We start from the raw sequence: 21,910 nt of genomic DNA on the forward strand, positions 1-21,910 counted from the left end.
ATTCTCATTCAGATAGTTGCACCTATTCACACATTCAAAACCCTAAATCTACCGATTCACACCGGAATTTAACCCTAAATCTATCGATTCACACCGGAATTTAACCCTAAATCTTCACAAATGATTCAAGTGTTCGACGCATTAACGACATATCGATTGATCTTGTAATCCAGACGATTCATTGATCTTCACAAATGATTCTCGAAGCATATGCACGATTTGGATGATTACGCACACGATTTGGATCTTCTGAACTCCGTTGTTACAGAAAGCTAGGGTTTGATTCTGAACATCGATTCACAGACGATTCTCAGGCTTTATCTTCTGAACAGGTTCGTATCCTCTTTGGTTAGGACTAGGATTAGCGGCTAGGTTTTGAGGTTTGTGCATACAACTGAGTTGAGATATGACTAGACATACGATTCTAAACAGAGGATTCTGAATAGAACATTGATACGAACCGTTTTTCAATTAGGTACTTTCAGTCGAATCTTAAAGATCTGGTTCAATATACACCTGTTTTTGATTCCTGGTTACAACGTTCTCTTTATATACGTTTATATTTGTTCAAATCATGTCGATGCTGATGAATGATGATATGAGTTCAATCTGCATCAGATCATTTTCACATATTAGGGTTTAGCAAGGTGATGATCTTCAATTTGATCAATTAGTTAGGGTTTGTTGACTATTGATTTCATTGAGACTATTGTTAATCTGAAAAACTGTTCATATGTAATCTGTTGAGATTTGAGAATTTAGAATGTTGATTTCGTTGATAATCGTTTAATTGCCTATCAATTTGTAGCAGATTTTTACACTGAAGTTGATTTGTTGTTGTTTGACTACTTGATTTATCGGATGATCTGATTAAGCAATTTCCACCTATTGTGAGTTTATCTGTTTTTGTTGATTTTAATTGAAGGTACAGAACAGAATCCTAGGTTTAGTACAAAATAATTTTGCAAATGCAGAGCATCAACCCGTGGTTCACCAAAATCAATTCACCGTCTGCAGATTACGTTCCTCTACGCCGTCGTTTACGCGTATCAGGTACCTTTGATTTCTGTCTTCAAATTCTTACTTTATTTATTGCTCAATTCAAAGCATATGTTGAACAACTAAAAATTGTGTTGTTGCTTTTTATGAATTGATTTGAGAATAATAATCACGAGCTTCTTTGTAGCCATTAAACTTAGTGATTCAAAGGTGCTGAAATTTAGTTATTTAATTACAACTATCGTTGTCGTTGGAGAAAATCATTCTTTGACTCATAGTTGTCAAGCAATCGTTATAGCGCGCTACTAGGTCTAGCCTCGCTCTCGCTATTAGGGTTGTAGCGATAGATAGCGAGACAATTTATCTTTTTGTTTTTTAAAAATATTAGAGTTAAATGCCATTTTAGGCCCTGTGGTTCGAGCCATTTTGCCAGTTTAGTCCAAAGGTTTCATTTTTCTCCCGTGGGTCCAAAAAGGTTTCGCCGTTGCCATTTTAGTCCACTGGGTTAACTTCATCCATTTTTTCTGTTAACGAGAAGGGGAATTCGGTTATCCTATATGTAATTCTGTTAACCAGAAAAGCAATTCGGCCATATAAAATGACCGAATCGTCCTTCTCGTTAACAGAAATATGGATGAAGTTAACACAGTGGACTAAAATGGCAACAGTGAAACCTTTTTGGACCCACAGGTGAAAAATGAAACCTTTGGACTAAACTGGCAAAATGACCCAAACCACAGGGACTAAAATGGCATTTAACTCAAAATATAAATAGCAATTAAATCTAGCTATTTTCTATAAAATAGCTGGACTTTAGGTTTTTGTTAAATATACATGTAAAATAGCATATATACCACGGTATTTTGATATAATACACTTTTATTTTATTTTTTTTTCTAGTGTATCGCTATTTATAAAATAACCGCCCGGCCCACTATTTATCGCTATGTAGCATATAAGTGTCTTATCGCTATTCAGCACTAACATCTATGCTTTGACTGGAATCTATGAGATAGGTGAAGTAAAAATTGATACTGAACTTATTTTAAGAGAATTATAGCAACATGAGTTTACTGATTAGTGATTACTATGATGCTAGGTCAAATATGATATTCTTGGTTAGGCTTGTATGAGATGATTCTTCATTTTGTTTCGTTTTTGTTGATCTGAGATTGATGGAAATAAGCGTAGTAGACAGTTTACCATCTTGCCACTTTTTGGTTTAGAGTAAAGGGAATGTTAGGTTGTGATTTGAGTTATTACAAACCAGATTAAACTATTGGGCAGTTTATTTCAGTTTCATTAATTGGCACGAATTAAGTATTGTTTAGTTTATCTAATCTGATTATCCCATGAGGTTGCGCACTCGCATGCATGTTTTGGTAGATGATACTGTTGGGGAACTATCTATCTGTATGTTCATGTCTCATATTGGAACCATATTAACCTCAATACAAAAATTTAATTCAACCTTTGTATGTGTTCCGATGGTTGCATATATGTATAGTTGTATACTGTAAACCTCAGTAAATTATTATTGAATTTAACCTTCTGTTTTTTAATGTGGGTATAATTTGTAATTTTCTTGATGGACAGGCGGAAATGCTAACGGTCATCTATGGTGCACACCCTGTGTTACAAAAAGACGTTCTGTCAAGATTAATAATTTAGAACTTCCCAGAACCAGTTTTGTGTTAGAAAGACCCTTTTGCTCGAGTGCCGGTCACAGTTCACCGAAACTTGTATACAATCAGCCCAAAAGAAACTATACGAGAGTTCAGGCAGCAACTTCCGGGTCTCTAAGTAACAAACTTATTTTTCAAACGTCCGAAAATGAGTTTGAAGCTAATTCATATAGCGATGAGGCTGTGCAGCCTAACCCTAAATACGAAAACAGATTTCTTATAATTGCACGCTTAGGCTCTTTTATTAATAATGCTGCTGAATCTTTTTTCAAAAGTGAGATACGGAGGAGGTTGTTTGTTACTGCTGCGTTACTTGTGATTAGTCGTGTTGGATATTTTATTCCTCTTCCTGGGTTCGATAGAAGATTAGTGCCGGAAAACTACCTAAGCTTTGTTTCGGGATCAGTTGGTATGTATTCTTTTCCTTTTAGGACCAAAGATTGTTTCTCAAAAAGGAAGAATTAATCATTCACAGCATAGTTGGTAATAGCGCTCATAGGGAGTGCTATAGCGAATAGCGTAGCGAAGCGCTTATTCATCACTATCCTATGCAGTTAATATCGGTGATATATCGGTTATTATATCGGTCCCTTAGTAAAATATCGGTGTCAAATATCGGTACCGATATTATCGGCGATATTGACCGATATTTGACCGGTATAACCGATATATCACCGATATTTGACCAATATAACCGATATATCACTGAATTATTGGTGTTAAATTGCTATATATATAAATTCTGCATTATATTAAAATTACCGATATTCCACCGATATCTGAGATAACCTATATTTCAAATATCGGTCCTTGACCGATATCTCCGATATTTTACCGCATTAACTGCATAGTCGCTATCTGATTTTGGCTCCTCCATAGCAAGTAAATAGCTGGATTTCAGGTTTTTTTGGTTTTAATATAAAGAGCGATGAATATATGTATAAAATAGCTGGATTTTAGGTTTTTTGTTAAATATACATATAGAAACACAGTATTTGGATATAATATACATATAAAATATTTCTAAAATTTTCTTCTAGTGTATTGCTAAACATAATATAGTGCCCGCTATTTCATTGCTATCGCTACGTACCATATTGATTGCTTGTCTCTATCGTCCGCTATTTGCTATTAGCAACTATTTCACAGATTTGTGCGTTCATGTTTTGTTCAAACTAGAAGTGACATTTTTGATCCATTTATGAATGGGTTTTCAAATTATGTTATATCTAACGGATAAAAAAAAGTAGCTTAAAAGGGAACGTGTCAGAAGTCACAGACCCTGTTTCTAACGGTTGGATTGTTCTGAATCTTCTTTTTTTTGTTTAAAGGATTAGATTATTATTGAAATACTATATTTTTTTGTAACATATTTGACACTAATATTATGAAAAAAGTTACTTTTTTTAGATGAAAGTTTTCGGGTCAATCACACCGTACCAAAAGCTACTCGTTTGTATAGAACATGCATGGCCTACCCATTTTGCTACCTCTAGTTCAAATAAAAGAAACCCTCTGTTAAATCAAGATATTCACTGGCTCACCGCCTAATATTTATGCGAAGTGGATATGATATTGATTCTGATGACTTGAAAAAATGGCCGTTAAATTCTATGTTGTCAAAGACGCAAGGCGCAGGCGAGGCGCATCGGCCTCGCCCGGAGCCTAGGCGCAAGGCGCAAAAAAAGCATGGGCTTCTTTAAGAAAAGCGCACATAGAGAAAAAAAATATAAAAAATATGTTATGCTTTGAAAATAAATAAGATTCCACATATAAAATTAAAAAAACTATTATATATGCCATTTAAGATCATGTAGCTAATAGTTTGTTGCAAAAGTTTAGGACTTATATGTTGTAAGTTTTGGGTGTGTGAATAAAAGTCTCAAAAGGTGGTAAATTCTTTGTCCCACATTGGTGTGGGAACAAAGTGAGTGGTTGTTTATAAGGTAAAGCCTTTACTACTCCATTGTAGCTTTATGACATGTTTTACCACAAGTCCTACCCGCGCGCGCGCGCGGGGGGGTGCAAAAATGAGTTTCTGAGCTTGAATTTGGTTGAACTCGTGCGTGCCCGCACCTGCGGACACAAATGCCAGCTCCGAAAACCCCGGGCCCGCGTGAGCCAGTTTCGTGTTTGAATGGTCATTTGTTCTGTTTTGCCCTTTTTTCCTGCGCCTCAGAACCGTTTTTTCAAAAAAAAAACCATTTTTGCGCCTAGGCGCGCGCTTTTTGCGCTTTTGACAACATAGAGTTAAATTGAAGATGGCGCCTTGAGTAGAAAATAATGGTTTCCAGGGCAATGTGTGTTACCCAATGTTTATTTTCATTATCTTCCACTTTTTTTCTCCATCGTTATATATCATTGTGTTCAATTACAGAGGAGCTTGGTGAGCTGGCGCCAGAACTTAAGCTTTCTCTCTTCCAACTTGGAATTAGTCCCCAAATTGTAGCATCAATTGTTATGCAGGTAAAACTTCTAATTTCTTGGATATATATCCGGGACCGGTAGCTTGACCCAAACACACACCTGCCACCAAATCGTCCTCGCTTATGTGCACGCCACTAGAAGATGGTCCATAGTCTCAGAATGAATGCCGCAAAGCACATACACCTTCACCAATCTTTCTATACTGTGAAATGATAGCTGATTTGTTCCTCACACATGAAAACACTGCTGGGAATTGATCTTTAATCCCCTTTAATGAACATTATCTTTCTCTTGCCTTTCTTTGCCCAAGAAACCACTTCGCTAGTAACAAAAGGGCCGTCGAGAATGGTTCTCCCTTTGATAAAAGCGGTTTGTTTGGGGGCTATGATACTGCACAAAACCACCTTGAGCCGATTGGCAAGGATCTTGGAAATGACTTTGTTTATGGCTCCAATGAGGGATATGGGACGGAAGTCCGGTAAGGTTAACGGGTCGATGACCTTTGATAATTATATTTCTAATGCTATTTGCGTGAACTGATGCAAAAAAAATTTATAACTTTTATGGTCGAATTGGCTCTTGTTTCTGTTGACATCAAACTTAATTTTAAATCTAAGCTAATTTTAATCGTTATGGGATCAGGTACTTTGCTATGTTGTTCCTTTGTTGATCAAACTGCGAAAAGAAGGCTTGGATGCTAATGAGAAAATAAAGAGTTATATGTATGTTTGATCATCCTTAACAAGCCGATATATAATTATTACATTGGTTAAGAACTTAAGATATATGGTTATAAAATAATCCATTGAATTCTTTACTCTATTCCAGATGGTGGCTGTCATTTGGCTTTGCAATAGTAGAGGCACTGATTATTTCCTATTTTTCACTTTCATATTCAATTTATGCAGCAAGTGCCAGTCAAAGGTATTCTTTAAGCTCTCTGGTTAATACTTAATGCTTGAGGATATTTTATATTTGGTCCCATTTCTTTATTTGCAGGGTGAAACACGTCATGTTGACAACAATGTTATTGGTCTCTGGTGCAATGACTACAACATGGATTTGTGATAAAATATCGGACTCTGGTTTTGGTAGTATCTTTATTCATTGTGCTTAGGTGCTATCTTTAAATTATTCTGTCCTAAAAGTCAGCTGATTTTATTAGAGGGTAGATATTAGGGATGAGCTCGATACCGGTATCAGCACTGAATGTACCGATCCCGAAAATGGCCAAAAATGGATACCGGTACCGAAGGTGCTTGGCACTCTATTTGAAGGTAAATCAACCCAGAAATACCAGTACCGATCCCGAAAAACGCGAAAAGTCGGTACAGTACATTCGGTACTGATACGGTACCTGTTTGGTTTCGATACCCGGTACCATTTGCTCATCCCTAGTAAATATACAACACAGATTAAAATAAATAATCAAACTTACCAACTGATTAATTTCATATACATCCTTCTAAATTTTATAATATCATATTTACCCATTTTCTGGTGTAGTGGTGTATATACCAAAATCAGTTACTTATAACTGTCTGCTTAATTGATTGAATAAACACATAAAACATTATGCACTGGGATGAGTCACAGTAATAATGTTTTCACATATGTTTATTCAATGACATTGTTATAAATAACTATAATTATTTTTTACTATAGAATGGGTAAATGTGATATTTTAAGGGTTTTGAAAGAAGGTGGGTATATATGATATAATGAATTTTGAAAAGATAATATAAAACACACACACACATGTGTGTGTGTGTGTGTGTAAATTAAGGATATATGTGAAATTAATTAATCTATTAATAATACTGCACATTACCAATAACAATCTAGGTCGGTTGTAGGATCTGGTTCTGTATGCTATTGTGATCATGAATGTTGACCCTTTGTAGTGGTCACAAGCACTATTCAATTCTCTGATTGTGATGGACGATGCAGGTCATGGATCATCTTTGCTCATATGTGTGAATATTTTGACTGGCTATGTCGAGACATTACACAAAATGTTATCTCAGCTCACAGGTAAACCATATATTATGCTATTAATAGTGATTATCCTTGTTATCATTATTATTTCATGTAAACATATCATGACCTTAAGTTTGGATGGCTTCCTTCATGATACCATTATTATCATTATTGCTATAATCTCTTTGTGATCTAATTGAATGGTAAAGTATTGGTAACACAAAAACTGATCATGAGTCTGAGATCCTCCCGATAAGACAGTTTTGGGACCTCTACATTATATTTAGGGCATACGGCAATATAAACGAAGTTTACAATTTTTTTTCCAAATTTAAGCAATAACGTTAAAATAGAAACCACATTTAACAGCCAAGTTAGATTTTATGACTGATTGTATTGATGAATGAGTCGTTCAACTGGTATAAGGTCATTCTTTTGCTTAGTTTCAAAATAAGTAGATGACATGGCGTGGTGGCTGGCCCGGATCAACTGGTGCCACATCGGTAATTTACTGGTAAAATCATTTAAAATAAGGTTGGTTGCTAAAATTTGTAATAAACTTTAAGTTGGTTTTTATTTTGTGTTTAACTTAAAACTTGGCTGCTAAAATTAGACAAAGGATATAGTTCTATTATGTGCAGTTTGCCCTTATGGCTTATATCATAGCAGTTGCAACAACATCTAACCAAAAGGCTTGATAGTAGTAGAGTCCTGTCTTCCGTCCCGAGAAAAGAGAACATGGTTAGCCTCGCGTGAATAGTTCCCATGACCAGAGAATAAGCATCGATGTGTAAAAACTATAGTGAATGTTGTATTGGATCTGGATGTGTAGAAATCTCACTAGTTTTACTAAACATGGTTTGCTGAATATTATTGTTCTATGTAGGTGCTGGAAGTAGTGTTGGATTGTGGCCTTATATATTTGCAGTATCTGGTGTCTTCGTTATCGTTACTATGTGGGCCGTTATCGTAACACAAGGTTGCAGAAAAATCAAGCTACAATACTATGGCTTCAAACTTGCATCTTCTACAAGGTGAATGCCTTTTCCGCAGAATGTTACTAAGATACTTTTATGTTCAACCCATTTGACTTGTTTCTTTTCGTGATAAGTTTTTTGTCTGACCCGTTTACTATAAAACATATTTCTTTGTCTGTAGAATGTTACTAACATATTTTTTGTGTGAACAGAAAAGACGCACCAATTACAGAGGTGGAGCAATATATCCCATTTAATATTAATCCTTCTGGAATGCAACCTGTCCTCACTACCAGCTATCTATTGGGTTTTCCCGCTATAGTCGCAAGGTTTGATTAAATAATTAAATTATTCCTTTTTTTAATTATTTTATTTCATATGTTATGATGTTGGCGTTTCTTCGAAATACCATTTCAACTGTGTTTATTTTTTTAGCTGATTGGTCAAATGTGTGAAATATAAAAGTCAACTTAAAAGGAAACATGTCAACCAGCTTAACAGTCAGTCAAAATGTAGTTTACAACCTCATAACTTTCTTATTTAACATATCAGATATTTGGATCATGATTGTACCTTAAGCAGTTAATGTGGTAAAAAATAGGATATCAGTCAACGACCGATATTTGAGATATCGGTAATCGCGGTGGGATATCGGTAGTTTTAATATCATGATGAATTTATATATATTGCAATTTAATAACAATTCAGTATACTCTCCTACCATTAACAAATTAACCTTTTGCAACTTGCAAAACACTAACAATTGTAGCAAGCACGAACTGATTAAGACTTAAAGCACTAACATTTAACACTAACAAAGTAACAATTAACAATTAGACTTAAAACACTAATAGCAACAATAAGAAGAAAGGTGAGTGGTAGAACTAAGAAGAAAGGTGCTGATATCGGGAAAATCAGTGATACATCAGTTAAATATCGCCGATAATATCGGTACCGATATTTTGCATTGATAACCGATAATCGGCGATATTAACTGCATAGATTGTACCCATATTATAGGTAGAAAGGCAAAAAGGCTAAATTAGTGTTGGTGTGTCAACACAGCCCGGTCCAACTTGTTTTTGACCCTACCCATTTTGCTATTTATACCCAAAAGCATCAGAATATTGTAACATCTTGATGGTGATTGTATCTTCTTATTTTGGTAGCCATAGTTGGACTCACACATGCTAAGTTATACTTTGCAGTTTTTTCACTTCACGGTTTTGGGTAAATGTAAGAGAGGTTCTTAATCCTGAATCATCTCTTGGAGCAGCGCCATGGGTCTACTATACAATCTATGCGTTCTTCGTTTTTGTTTTCAACATATTCGATATTGTAAGTAAATCTTTAATTTTCTACTTTTAAATGTCTTCTTTATTGTTTGCAAAGTGCTGAGAAAAATGTTTTGCAATTTATACTTTGTTTCCATTTTCAGCATTGAAATTTAGTATAACGGGCCGCTTCACAGTGACATAGAACAGATGTGGCAAAAACTGTTTGTCCAAAAGATTATTTATTTATTTATTGTAAAATGTTAGTGTTAAAATGTTTACAAAAGTTGCATCATTTTAATAATATTCGGGTTTTAATCAATATGTGATTATTTTTATTTCAGGCCAACATGCCGAAGGAAATTGCAGAGTATTTAAATAAAATGGGTGCAAGGATACCAAACGTAAAGCCTGGAAACGCCACTGTTGAATATCTGGCAAAAGTTCAAGCTTCAACCCGTTTTTGGGGTATCTCTTTATCTTAAAATAATTCACCGAAAATTATTTGTTTAAAATAATTCACCTAAAACTATTTGTTGCATTAATTTAAGTATGTAACTGGTCATTTTTTTATGATTTTTTTTCAGGTGGTTTGCTATTGAGTGTACTCGCCACATCATCAACAATTCTTGATCATTATTTGCGAAAAAGAAATGATGGGTTTTCGATAGGGTTTACATCTGTTCTTATCATTGTAAGTGCATATGAAATTGCCTACTTTTTTAAACGGGGCTGTTTTCGACTCGATTAACCCATTTCTGTTTTAGCTAATTTTCTTGTTTAATTTTACCAGGTGGGTTCGATCATTGAACTGAGAAGATCATATCAAGCATACAATGTAATGCCAAGTTTAAGCAAAGCTTTAAAAAGATACGGCGTATAACAATTAAAAGAAGAAACCGAGAAAAGGTAGATTGTTTAAATCGGGTTAAACATACTGCAAAACCGAGTATGAAAGGAACAGCTATGATGGAGTTCACCTACAAACAAGAAAATTAGAAAGGAAGATTTTGTATATACCGTTTCTGTTTCATTTTTTTAGGGAAAATGATTTGTATGGTGAATTGTTATCTTAGCGGATCATCATCTTAACAATGGAAGTTATTTATTTATTTTTACAGATCATCATCTTAACAATGGAAGTTATTTATTTATTTTTACACAACATTTTCAATACATACAAACATAAGGTTTATATGTCGGCGGGAATAGTAATAATAGGTGATTAGCCAAAAGTGGCGGCCCTTCTTTTTTTTTAATTGTTATTTATAGGTTCTCTCAAATTACGATTTTATCCCATGTTTAAAATTACGATCTTGCCCCCAGTTAGAAATTAAATTTATGCTTTGCCCCCAGTTTATATTTACGATTTTACCTTGGTAAAAAAAATTATAGTTTTGCCCAGAGCTACAATCCTGTCAAATTACAATTTGGTTCCCAGTTTAAAATTACAATTTCGCTCCCAGTTCAAAATAAAATTTTTGTTTTGCTCCCAGCTAAAATTACGATTTTGCCCTCAGTAAAAATATTACGAATTTGCCCCCAATTCAAAATAAAAAAATGTTTTTGCTCTCAGCTCAAAATATTATTTTACCTCCATTTTAAAATTACGATTTTACCCAAGCTAAAAATTGCAATGTTGCCATCGTTTTTTTTGGGCAAAACTATGGTAGTATTTTATTTTACTTGGTTGACTCAATTTAGTTTTTATTTGTGCCAAACAGCTGCCTAGCACTTGCTAATTGGTCATGACAAATTATTGTTTTGCCCCCAACTCTATATTACACGCTTGCCATCGTTTTAGCTATTGTTTTTTTTATCATAACTATGATAGTGTTTTTCTTTATTTGGTTAACTCGATGCATCTTTTTTTATATCGTGTTATAAGTAGCATGTATAACTAACCGAAATAAATGCGTACATGTTATTAAACTAAGAAATATTTGGTTTAGCGCCCCGCAACGCGGGCAGCGCATAACTCTAGTCATCTACAATAAGCAGATTTTGAGTGAAGTGGGTGCGACATCATTAACGTTTGTAGAGACCTCTATTGGATTAGAACAACATTTTTAGGGTCTTAAATATGTATAATTATACGAGTGTGTAAAACTTGGTATCTAACAACATTGTCTATATATATATATACGAGTTGATGCCCCGCCCGTTTTGCGGGGTGATGACCGAATAGTTCTCAATCAATTAAAATAACACTACTATAATTTTTCTCGGAAAAAAACTAAAACGATGATAAGACCGTGATTTTGGGCCTAGTGCAAAACCGTTATTTTTCAGGACTAATGAACGAGTGTTAGGCAGCTCATTGAGACAAAAAAAAATTAAATCGAGTGAACCAAGTAAAACAAAATTTTTTTTTATAGTTTTGCTAAAAAAACTAAAACGATGGGAAAAACGTACTTTTGAACTGAAGGCGAAATCATATTTTTATTTCAGGGGTAAAATCGTAAATTAAATGGACAAATGGGGGAGTGCCAGACAGCTGTCGTCATGACTGTAATTTTACACCGGGGGCAAAATTGTAATTTAACCAGGAAAAAAAACGATGGAGAAAATCTAAATTTAATTTGAGGGCAAAATCGTAACTTGGCTGTGAGAGAAAAAAAAACTAATGCCAAAACTGTGAATTTAAACGGGGCAAAATTGTTATTTTGAACCGCGGGTAAAATTAAATTTTTTAGCTGGGAGCAAAAACGTGAATTTATTTTTAAGTGGGGGTAAAAACATAATTTTGAACAGATGCCAAAATCGTTATTTTAAGGAAAAGAAACTAATGGTAAAACTGTAAATTTAAACGGGCAAAATCATAATTTTGAATCGAGGGTAAAATTGAAGATTTTAGCTGGGAGCAAAAGCGTAAATCTATTTTTAAATAAGGGGTAAAAACATAATTTGAACTGATGGCAAAATCGTAATTTTAAAGCGGGATAAAATCGCCAAAACTGTGAATTTAAACGGGGCAAAATCGTTATTTTGATCCGCGGGTAAAATTGAAATTTTTAGCTGGGAGCAAAAGCGTGAATTTGTTTTTAAGTGGGGGTAAAAACATAATTTTGAACATATGGCAAAATCGTTATTTTAAGGAAAAGAAACTAATGGTAAAACTGTAAATTTAAACGGGGCAAAATCGTAATTTTGAATCGAGGGTAAAATTGAAAATTTTAGCTGGGAGCAAAAGCGTAAATCTGTTTTTAAGTGGGGGTAAAAACATAATTTTGAACTCATGGCAAAATCGTAATTTTAAAGCGGGACAAAATCATAAGTTTGTTGGACCAATAGGGGAATGTCAGGCACCTGCCCGACACTATTCCCTTTGCCACCCATGTAACCCAATAGATGAAAAGCAGCCGTCCATTTCACCCAATAATTGAGAAGCATTATTACCAGTCATTGATTTTGTATACGTTGAATAATTAAGTAATAACATATGAAGGAATAATGTTTTTTTTTTTGTCTTTTATGTGTCTTTTTTTATTATATTTTTGAACTTTTGAGGTTTTTTTATTTTTTTAATAAAACTTTGGTTTTTTATAGTTTTGCCACAAAAGTTGAATAAGTTTAGTTTTTGAGTAAACTGCCATTTTGGTCTCTGAGGTTTTGTTACTTTTGCCATTTTAGTCTAAATTTGAAACCTTTTGCATCTGGGTCCTTGTGGTTTCACTTTTATTGCCATTTTGATCCAAAAATGAAATCAGATCATATTTCTCAAATTAAATTATGGTATTTTGTCTTTTTCCTCAGGAGCAAAATAGTCATTCCCTTTTTATTTTATTTTATTTAAAGCTTTTATTAAAATAATAATCTTTTGTGGGTCCCATCACACCCCCACTTCTTCTTCTACCTCCATCTCCATCTCCATTTCTGCCATAACAACCACCATCCATCACCACCTCCACCACCATCAATCTCCACCACCGCCACCATCCATCACCACCTCCACCACCATGAATCTCCCTAACAATTTCGGAACATGGTACCTGTACGTATATTTTGAGATGGTTGACAACATATTTCTATCTGTACAGTACTCGAACCAATATATGAAACACGTACAAAAAGAGGCAAGTATGTACCTCAAATAAAAGGGTCATGTATGTCATGTGTTGATCGAAACTGCATACCAAAAATCAGTCGATACAGTTTTGAATTGGATCAGTAAAGAAGTAGATACAAATAAGACACAAGTTGTTTTCCGAAGCTTTTCTCCTGTGCATTTCAGGTTCGCGTTCATCTTTTATATCTTGAATGTGAATGGTCTTGTGTGTGTGTGTGTGTGGGGGGGGGTAACGGGTCAGGTAGGGTTGACGCAAATCACATTTCATCCAAAACGCATATGAACAGTTGAACACAGATTGTAGTGTTTCAATAATAATCTCATTTAAAAAAAAATTGTTAGGAGGTTTATGCCTTAAAACTACACTTTGGGCACCTTTCGTGTCACATCAACCCATTTGACCCGTTAGAAATAAAAAAATAACTCAGCTCGCGTTTAGTTTAAAATTCTACATTTATAATAAATAATTAGTGTCAAATACGGATACAAAAATTGTATCATTTCACTAATGATCTCATTTTTAAATTCGCCGTTTGTTTGAAAAATTATATTTTGTAATGAATAATTAGTGTGTGAAATATGAATGTAAAAATCATATTATTTCAGTAATAGAATGTGTGAAATATGAATGTAAAAATTGTATTATCTTCAATAACAGAATAAGTGATGTAGAAGGTATAGGCAATTATATCACATCTTGGGCTACTTTCAACTGGTTAAACCCGCCATTAAAGATTAAAGTAAACCCATATCGACCCGTTCACAAGTAAATGGGTTATGGGTCTATGTTACCACCTCTATAAATCTTAATATCGTTTTGTGTGTTTTTAGGGGCGGTGATTGGAAGTCCGGCGGTAGCTGCCACCTCGAGACACTGCCAGACTTAAGTTCATCACCAGTTTCACCGAGCACAATGTTTTTCCCGAACATAGTTGGCTCGGTGCTATCCAAACACAATAACGGGTCATCATCACAAACAACATTGGACTTATTAAACGTGACATACATGTCATCAAAGCGAAAAGATGGTCATGCATCTGTATATTATTTGGGCCCGAAAGATGGTGGGCCCGCACCTTTACGCAGGCAAGACTGCAGCCATTGGTGCTTACCTGGCGTCCTAGATTCTTGGAACGAGCTTCTGTATGCAGTCTTTCTTAAACGTGAATATTCCGCTGGGAATTATACAGCCGATAGTCCACAGCCAATGTGATCTACGGTAACGAAAGGCAGGACGATGAAAGCGGACAATGGATAGTTTAAGATCTTGGTGAGGTGGGTTTATCAGTGGCGGTCTTAAAGATTGTGGTGGTCGTTGAAAGCGGCATAATTGTGATGGGAGTTCAGTGCCAATTGCATTGATGAGAAATAGCATTTGATTTGTAAAGATTTAGGGGAGTTTTTACATGTAAAGTTGGGGTGGTTGGGTATAGAAAGCATTGATTCATTCATCTTTGAATTGAATAGAAAAGAAATACATATTTTGGTGTTAAAAAAAAACTTTCAACAAATGGCTACAATTTAAGGAATGTGTTTAGTGACGGCATCAGATTCCTAATTGATAGAGAAAGGTCTGGTGGCAAGAAAAGCTGCTTCTTGGAGGTCGTCAAGTGTTTTCGCTCGACGATTCCATTCTTGGGTGGCTGGTTTAGCCCTTGTTCCTATAACTCGAATCCTAGCCCGGTATATCCCATTTTAATTTTACACCATTGTGAACCTTACGCCCTTTTTACTCTCTGATCGACGTTCTCGGCATTGAAAAATCTTCGTAAACTAAATCACACGTGTATATGTTGACATTTAAGAGATATACAGTCAAGAAAATCAAGGGAAATGGTGATATATATGCGGATTAGATATAAAAAAATACTAAACTAATGGATACAATTTAATGAATGTGTTTAGTGACGGCATCAGATTCCAAATTGATGGAGAAAGGTCTGGTGGCAAGAAAAGCTGCTTCTAGGAGGTTGTCAAGTGTTTTCGCTCGACGATTCCATTCTAGGGTGGTTGGTTTGGCCCTTGTTCCTGTAACTCGAATCCTATACCGGTATATCCCATTTTAATTTTACACCTTTGTGAACCTTACGCCTTTTTTACTCTCTGATCGAGGTTCTCGGCATTTAAAAATCTTCGTAAACTAAATCACACGTGTATATGTTGACATTTAAGAGATATACAGTCAAGAAAAATCAAGGGCAATGGTGATATATATGCGGATTAGATACCAAAAGAAAAACACTCAACAAATGGCTACAATTTAATGAATGTGTTTAGCGACGGCATCAGATTCCTAGTTGATGGAGAAAGGTCTGGTGGCAAGAAAAGCTACTTCTAGGAGGTTGTCAAGTGTTTTCGCTCGATGATTCCATTCTTGGGTGGTTGGTTTGGCCCTTGTTCCTGTAACTCGAATCCTAGCCCGGTATATCTCATTTTAATTTTACACCATTGTGAACCTTAAGCCTTTTTTACTCACTGACCGAGGTTCTCGGCATTGAAAACTCTTTGTAAACTAAATCACACGTGTATATGTTGACATTTAAGAGATATACAGTCAAGAAAATTAAGGGCAATGGTGATATATATGCGGATTAGACACAAAAAAAAAACACTCAACAAATGGCTACAATTTAAGGAATGTGTTTAGTGACGGCATCAGATTCCTAATTGATGGAAAAAGGTCCGGTGGCAAGAAATGCTGCTTCTAGGAGGTTGTCAAGTGTTTTCGCTCGACAATTCCATTCTTGGGTGGTTGGTTTGGCCCTTGTTCCTGTAACACGAATCCTAGCCCGGTATATCCCATTTTAATTTTACACCATTGTGAACCTTACGCCTTTTTTACTCTCCGATCGAGGTTCTCGGCATTGAAAACTCTTCGTAAACTAAATCACACGTGTATATGTTGAAATTTAAGAGATATACACTCAAGATATTTAGGGCAATAGTGATATATATGCGGATTAGACACCAAAAAAAAACTCAACAAATGGCTACAATTTAAGGAATGTGTTTAGTGACGACATCAGATTCCTAATTGATGGAGAAAGGTTTGTTGGCAAGAAAAGCTGCTTCTAGGAGGTTGTCAAGTGTTTTCGCTCGACGATTCCATTCTTGGGTGGTTGGTTTGGACTTTGTTCCTGTAACTCGAATCCTAGCCCGGTATATCCCATTTTAGTTTTACACCATTGTGAACCTTACGCCTTTTTTACTCTCTGATCGAGGTTCTTGGCATTGGAAAATCTTCGTAAACTAAATCACACGTGTATATGTTGACATTTAAGAGATATACAGTCAAGAAAATCAAGGGCAATGGTGATATATATGCGGATTAGACACCAAAAAAAAAACACTCAACAAATGGCTACAATTTAAGGAATGTGTTAAGTGACGGCATCAGATTCCTAATTGATGGAGAAAGGTCTGGTGACAAGAAAAGCTGCTTCTATGAGGTTGTCAAGTGTTTTCGCTCGACGATTCCATTCTTGGGTGGTTTGTTTGGCCCTTGTTCCTGTAACTCGAATCCTATCCCGGTATATCCTATTTTAATTTTACACCATTGTGAACCTTACGCCTTTTTTAATCTCTGGTCGAGGTTCTCGGCATTGAAAAATCTTTGTAAACTAAATCACACGTGTATATGTTGACATTTAAGAGATATACAGTAAAGAAAATCAAGGGCAATGGTGATATATATGCGGATTAGACCCCAAAAAAACACTCAACAAATGGCTACAATTTAAGGAATGTGTTTAGTGTCGGCATCAGATTCCTAATTGACGGAGAAAGGTCTGGTGGCAAGAAAAGCTGCTTCTAGGAGGTTGTCAAGTGTTTTCGCTCGACGATTCCATTCTTGGGTGGTTGGTTTGGCCCTTGTTCCTGTAACTTGAATCCTAGCCAGGTATATCCCATTTTAATTTTATACCATTGTGAACCTTACGCCTTTTTTACTCTCTAATCGAGGTTCTCGGCATTGAAAAATCTTCGTAAACTAAATCACACGTGTATATGTTGACATTTAAGAGATATACAGTTAAGAAAATCAAGGGCAATGGTGATTTATATGCGGATTAGACACAAAAAAAAAAACACTCAACAAATGGCTACTGATGTGTGTGAAGTGTGTATATAAGTTTAAGTATATTTTAAGCCCTTTTACACTTTCTTTAGCCAAGTTTTAAATTTATAAAACACGATATTTACTAACACTAAACACACATATGGGCAAGTGCACCCATCGTGAGCGTAGTATAGTGTTGGTAAGATACCGAAGTCGTCTAAGGACACAAGAGCTTTTAGTACCGGTTTATTCTCAACGTCTAATCAAATCAAAAGTTTAGAAAAGTGTTTTAAACTAAGAAAATAAAAACTAACTAAAATGCTGAAAATAAAAGTAAAAATAAAAACAGATAGACAAGATGAATCATTTGGCTCCGACTCGTGTTTAGTGTAACCTTTGATTATTTCTGCACTTTTGCACTTTATTAAGAGATTATCTTAGTTATTGTAGTAGGCCCCTCTTTTGGAGGTGACGTTACCCTCAACCCAGTAGTTTGAGTCAGCAAGGATACAATCCTAAAGGGTCGGATTATTGAAAGATAATTAATTAAGTTATTAATGCATAATGTGGTAGGCCCCTCTTTTGAAGGCGACGTTACCCTCGGCTAAGTAGTCTGAGTCAGCAGGGATACAGTCCTAAGTAGCCGGGTTAAAGTTTCAATAGTAGTTTAACTTATGAGGGCATCAAAGAGTTTGGACCCCCGCCATCCAATACCGTTAAGTATTGAAGGAGGTCCTACTAAATTTGACCCAGGTCCTTTGCAGTATCTATACACTGAACAATGGCAAGACTCTTACCAAACCGTTCCCTTAACCCCGACCAGGTAGCAAACATACCTCCATATAGACCGTGGAGATATGAATGATGAAAAACTTTTATTTTATATAGACAGTAAAATAATGCCAATACACCACGGACAAACGATAAGGAAAAATCACCTTCAACATAAGAAACTAGTTATTACAGTCATTAATACATAACCAATTAAAAAGTGCGAAAAGATTAAAAATAAAAAGTATTACACTAGACACTTTGTCTTCACCAAGTGATGTAAGAGACTTTGTCTTCACCAAGTGATGTAAGAGACTTAAGGAATGTGTTTAGTGACGGCATCATATTCCTAATTGATGGAGAAAGGTCTGGTGGCAAGAAAAGCGGCTTCTAGGAGGTTGTCAAGTGTTTTCGCTCGACGATTCCATTCTTGGGTGGTTGGTTTGGCCCTTGTTCCTGTAACTCGAATCCTAGCCCGGTATATCCCATTTTAATTTTACACCATTGTGAACCTTACGCCTTTTTTACTCTCTGATCGAGGTTCTCGGCATTGAAAAATCTTCGTAACCTAAATCACACGTGTATATGTTGACATTTAAGAGATATACATTCAAGAAAATCAACGGCAATGGTGATATATATGCGGATTAGACACCAAAAAAAACAAACTCAACAAATGGCTACAATTTAAAGAATGTGTTTAGTGACGGCATCAGATTCCTAATTGATGGAGAAAGGTCTGGTGGCAAGAAAAGCTGTTTCTAGGAGGTTGTCAAGTGTTTTCGCTCGACGATTCCATTCTTGGGTGGTTGGTTTGGCCCTTGTTCCTGTAACTCGAATCCTAGCCCGGTATATCCCATTTTAATTTTACACCATTGTGAACCTTATGTCTTTTTTACTCTCTGATCGAGGTTATGGGCATTGAAAAATCTTCGTAAACTAAATCACACGTGTATATGTTAACATTTAAGCGATATACAGTCAAGAAAATCAAGGGCAATGGTGATATATATGGATTAGACACCAAAAAAAACACTCAACAAAAGGCTACAATTAAAGGAATATGTTTAGTGACGACATCAGATTCCTAATTGATGGAGAAAGGTCTGGTGGCAAGAAAAGCTGCTTCTAGGAGGTTGTCAAGTGTTTTCACTCGACGATTCCAATCTTGGGTGGTTGGTTTGGCCCTTTTTCCTGTAACTCGAATCCTAGCCCGGTATAACCCATTTTAATTTTACACCATTGTGAACCTTACGCCTTTTTTACTCTCTGATCAAGGTTCTCGGCATTGAAAAATCTTCGTAAACTAAATCACACGTGTATATGTTGACATTTAAGAGATATAAAGTCAAGAAAAACTAGGGCAATGGTGATATATATATGCGGATTAAACACAAAAAAAAAAAACACTCAACAAATTTTACAATATAAGGAATGCGTTTGGTGACGGCATTAGATTCCTAATTGATGGAGAAAGGTCTGGTGGCAAGAAAAGCTGCTTCTAGGAGGTTGTCAAGTGTTTTCGCTCGACGAATCCATTCTTGGGTGGTTGGTTTTGCCCTTGTTCCTGTAACTCGAATCCTTGCCCGGTATATCCCATCTTAAATTTCCACCATTGTGAACCTTACACCTTTTTTACTCTCTGATCGAGGTTCTCGGCATTGAAAAATCTTTGTAAACTAAATTGCACGTGTATATGTTGACATTTAAGAGATATAAAGTCAAGAAAATCAAGGGCAATGGTGATATATATGCGGATTAGACACCAAAGAAAAAACACTCAACAAATGGCTACAATTTAAGGAATGTGTTTAGTGATGGCATCAGATTCCTAATTGATGGAGAAAGGTCTGTTGGCAAGAAAATTTGCTTCTACGAGGTTGTCAAGTGTTTTCGCTCGACGATTCCATTCTTGGGTGGTTGGTTTGGCCCTTATTCCCGTAATTCGAATCCTCTCCCGGTATATCCCATCTTAATTTTACACCATTGTGAACCTTACGCCTTTTTTACTCTCTGATCGAGGTTCTCGGCATTGAAAAATCTTCGTAAACTAAATCACACGTGTATATGTTGACATTTAAGAGATATACAGTCAAGAAAATCAAGGGCAATGGTGATATATATGCGGATTAGACAGCAAAGAAAAAAACACTCAACAAATGGCTACAATTTAAGTAATGTTTTTAGTGACGGCATCAGATTCCTAATTGATGGAGAAAGGTCTGGTGGCAAGAAAAGCTGCTTCTAGGAGGTTGTCAAGTGTTTTCGCTCGACAATTCCATTCTTGGGTGGTTGGTTTGGCTCTTGCTCCTGTAACTCGAAGCCTAGCCCGGTATATCCCATTTTAATTTTACACCATTGTGAACCTTACGCCTTTTTTACTATCTGATCGAGGTTCTCGGCATTGAAAAATCTTCGTAAACTAAATCACACGTGTGTATGTTGACATTTAAAAGATATACAGTCAAGAAAATCTATGGCAATGCTGATATAAATGCGGATTAGACACCGAAAAAAAAACAAACTCATCAAATGGCTACAATTTAAGGAATGTGTTTAGCGACGGCATCAAATTCCTAATTGATGGAAAAGGGTCTGGTGGCAAGAAAACCTGCTTCTAGGAGGTTGTCAAGTGTTTTCGCTCGATGAGTCCATTCTTGGGTGGTTGGTTTGGCCCTTGTTCCTGTAACTCGAATCCTAGCCCGTTATATCCCATTTTAATTTTACACCATTGTGAAACTTACACCTTTTTTACTCTCTGATCGAGGTTCTCGGCATTGAAAAGTCTTCGTAAACTAAATCACACATGTATATGTTGACATTTAAGAGATATACAGTCAAGAAAATCAAGGGCAATGGTGATATATATGCGGATTAGTCACCAAAAAAACACTCAACAAATAGCTACAATTTAAGGAATGTGTTTAGTGACGGCATCAGATTCCTAATTGATGGAGAAAGGTCTGGTGGCAAGAAAAGCTGCTTCTAGGAGGTTGTCAAGTGGTTTCGCTCGACGATTCCATTCTTGGGTGGTTGGTTTGGCCCTTGTTCCTGTAACTCGAATCCTAGCCCGGTATATCCCAATTTAATTTTACACCATTGTGAACCTTACGCCTTTTTTACTCTCTGATCGAGGTTATGGGCATTGAAAAATCTTCGTAAACTAAATCACACGTGTATATGTTAACATTTATGAGATATACAGTCAAGAAAATCAAGGGCAATGGTGATATATATGGGGATTAGACAACAAAAAAACACTTAACAAATGGCTATAATTTAAGGAATGTGTTTAGTGACGACATCAGATTCCTAATTGATGGAGAAAGTTCTGGTGGCAAGAAAAGCTGCTTCTAGGAGGTTGTCAAGTGTTTTCGCTCGACGATTCCATTCTTGGGTGGTTGGTTTGGCCCTTGTTTCTGTAACTCGAATCCTAGCCCGGTATATCCCATTTTAATTTTACACCATTTTGAACCTTGCGCCTTTTTTACTCTCTGGTCGAGGTTCTTGGCATTGAAAAATCTTCGTAAACTAAATCACATGTGTATATGTTGACATTTAAGAGATATACATTCAAGAAAATCAAGGGCAATGGTGATATATATGCGGATTAGACACCGAAGAAAAAACACTCATCAAATTGCTACAATTTAAGGAATGTGTTTAGTGAC

At 35.8% G+C, this 21,910-nt stretch overlaps 1 protein-coding gene and 1 long non-coding RNA gene across 2 annotated transcripts; both read left to right on the forward strand.

Moving 5' to 3' along the window:
* Positions 1 to 233: 233 nt before the first annotated feature.
* LOC110898957 (preprotein translocase subunit SCY2, chloroplastic) lies at positions 234 to 10,493 on the forward strand (the record flags this gene model as incomplete). The annotated part of the gene is made up of 14 exons (XM_022145812.2): positions 234 to 332; positions 975 to 1,053; positions 2,596 to 3,093; positions 5,062 to 5,150; positions 5,754 to 5,833; positions 5,940 to 6,035; positions 6,111 to 6,202; positions 7,062 to 7,145; positions 7,978 to 8,125; positions 8,281 to 8,397; positions 9,277 to 9,406; positions 9,687 to 9,810; positions 9,930 to 10,036; positions 10,136 to 10,493. Coding segments are annotated over 14 exons (1,833 nt in total), but the record flags the coding sequence as incomplete, so codon positions are not given.
* A 2,976-nt stretch (positions 10,494 to 13,469) lies between these two features.
* Positions 13,470 to 14,911, forward strand: LOC110902394. The gene is made up of 2 exons (XR_002571079.1): positions 13,470 to 13,576; positions 14,243 to 14,911. It is a non-coding gene; the product is annotated as an uncharacterized LOC110902394 (long non-coding RNA).
* The last annotated feature ends 6,999 nt before the right edge of the window (positions 14,912 to 21,910 follow it).

This window comes from Helianthus annuus, chromosome 13 (assembly GCF_002127325.2).
Source record: "Helianthus annuus cultivar XRQ/B chromosome 13, HanXRQr2.0-SUNRISE, whole genome shotgun sequence".
Classification (NCBI taxonomy): Eukaryota; Viridiplantae; Streptophyta; class Magnoliopsida; order Asterales; family Asteraceae; genus Helianthus; species Helianthus annuus.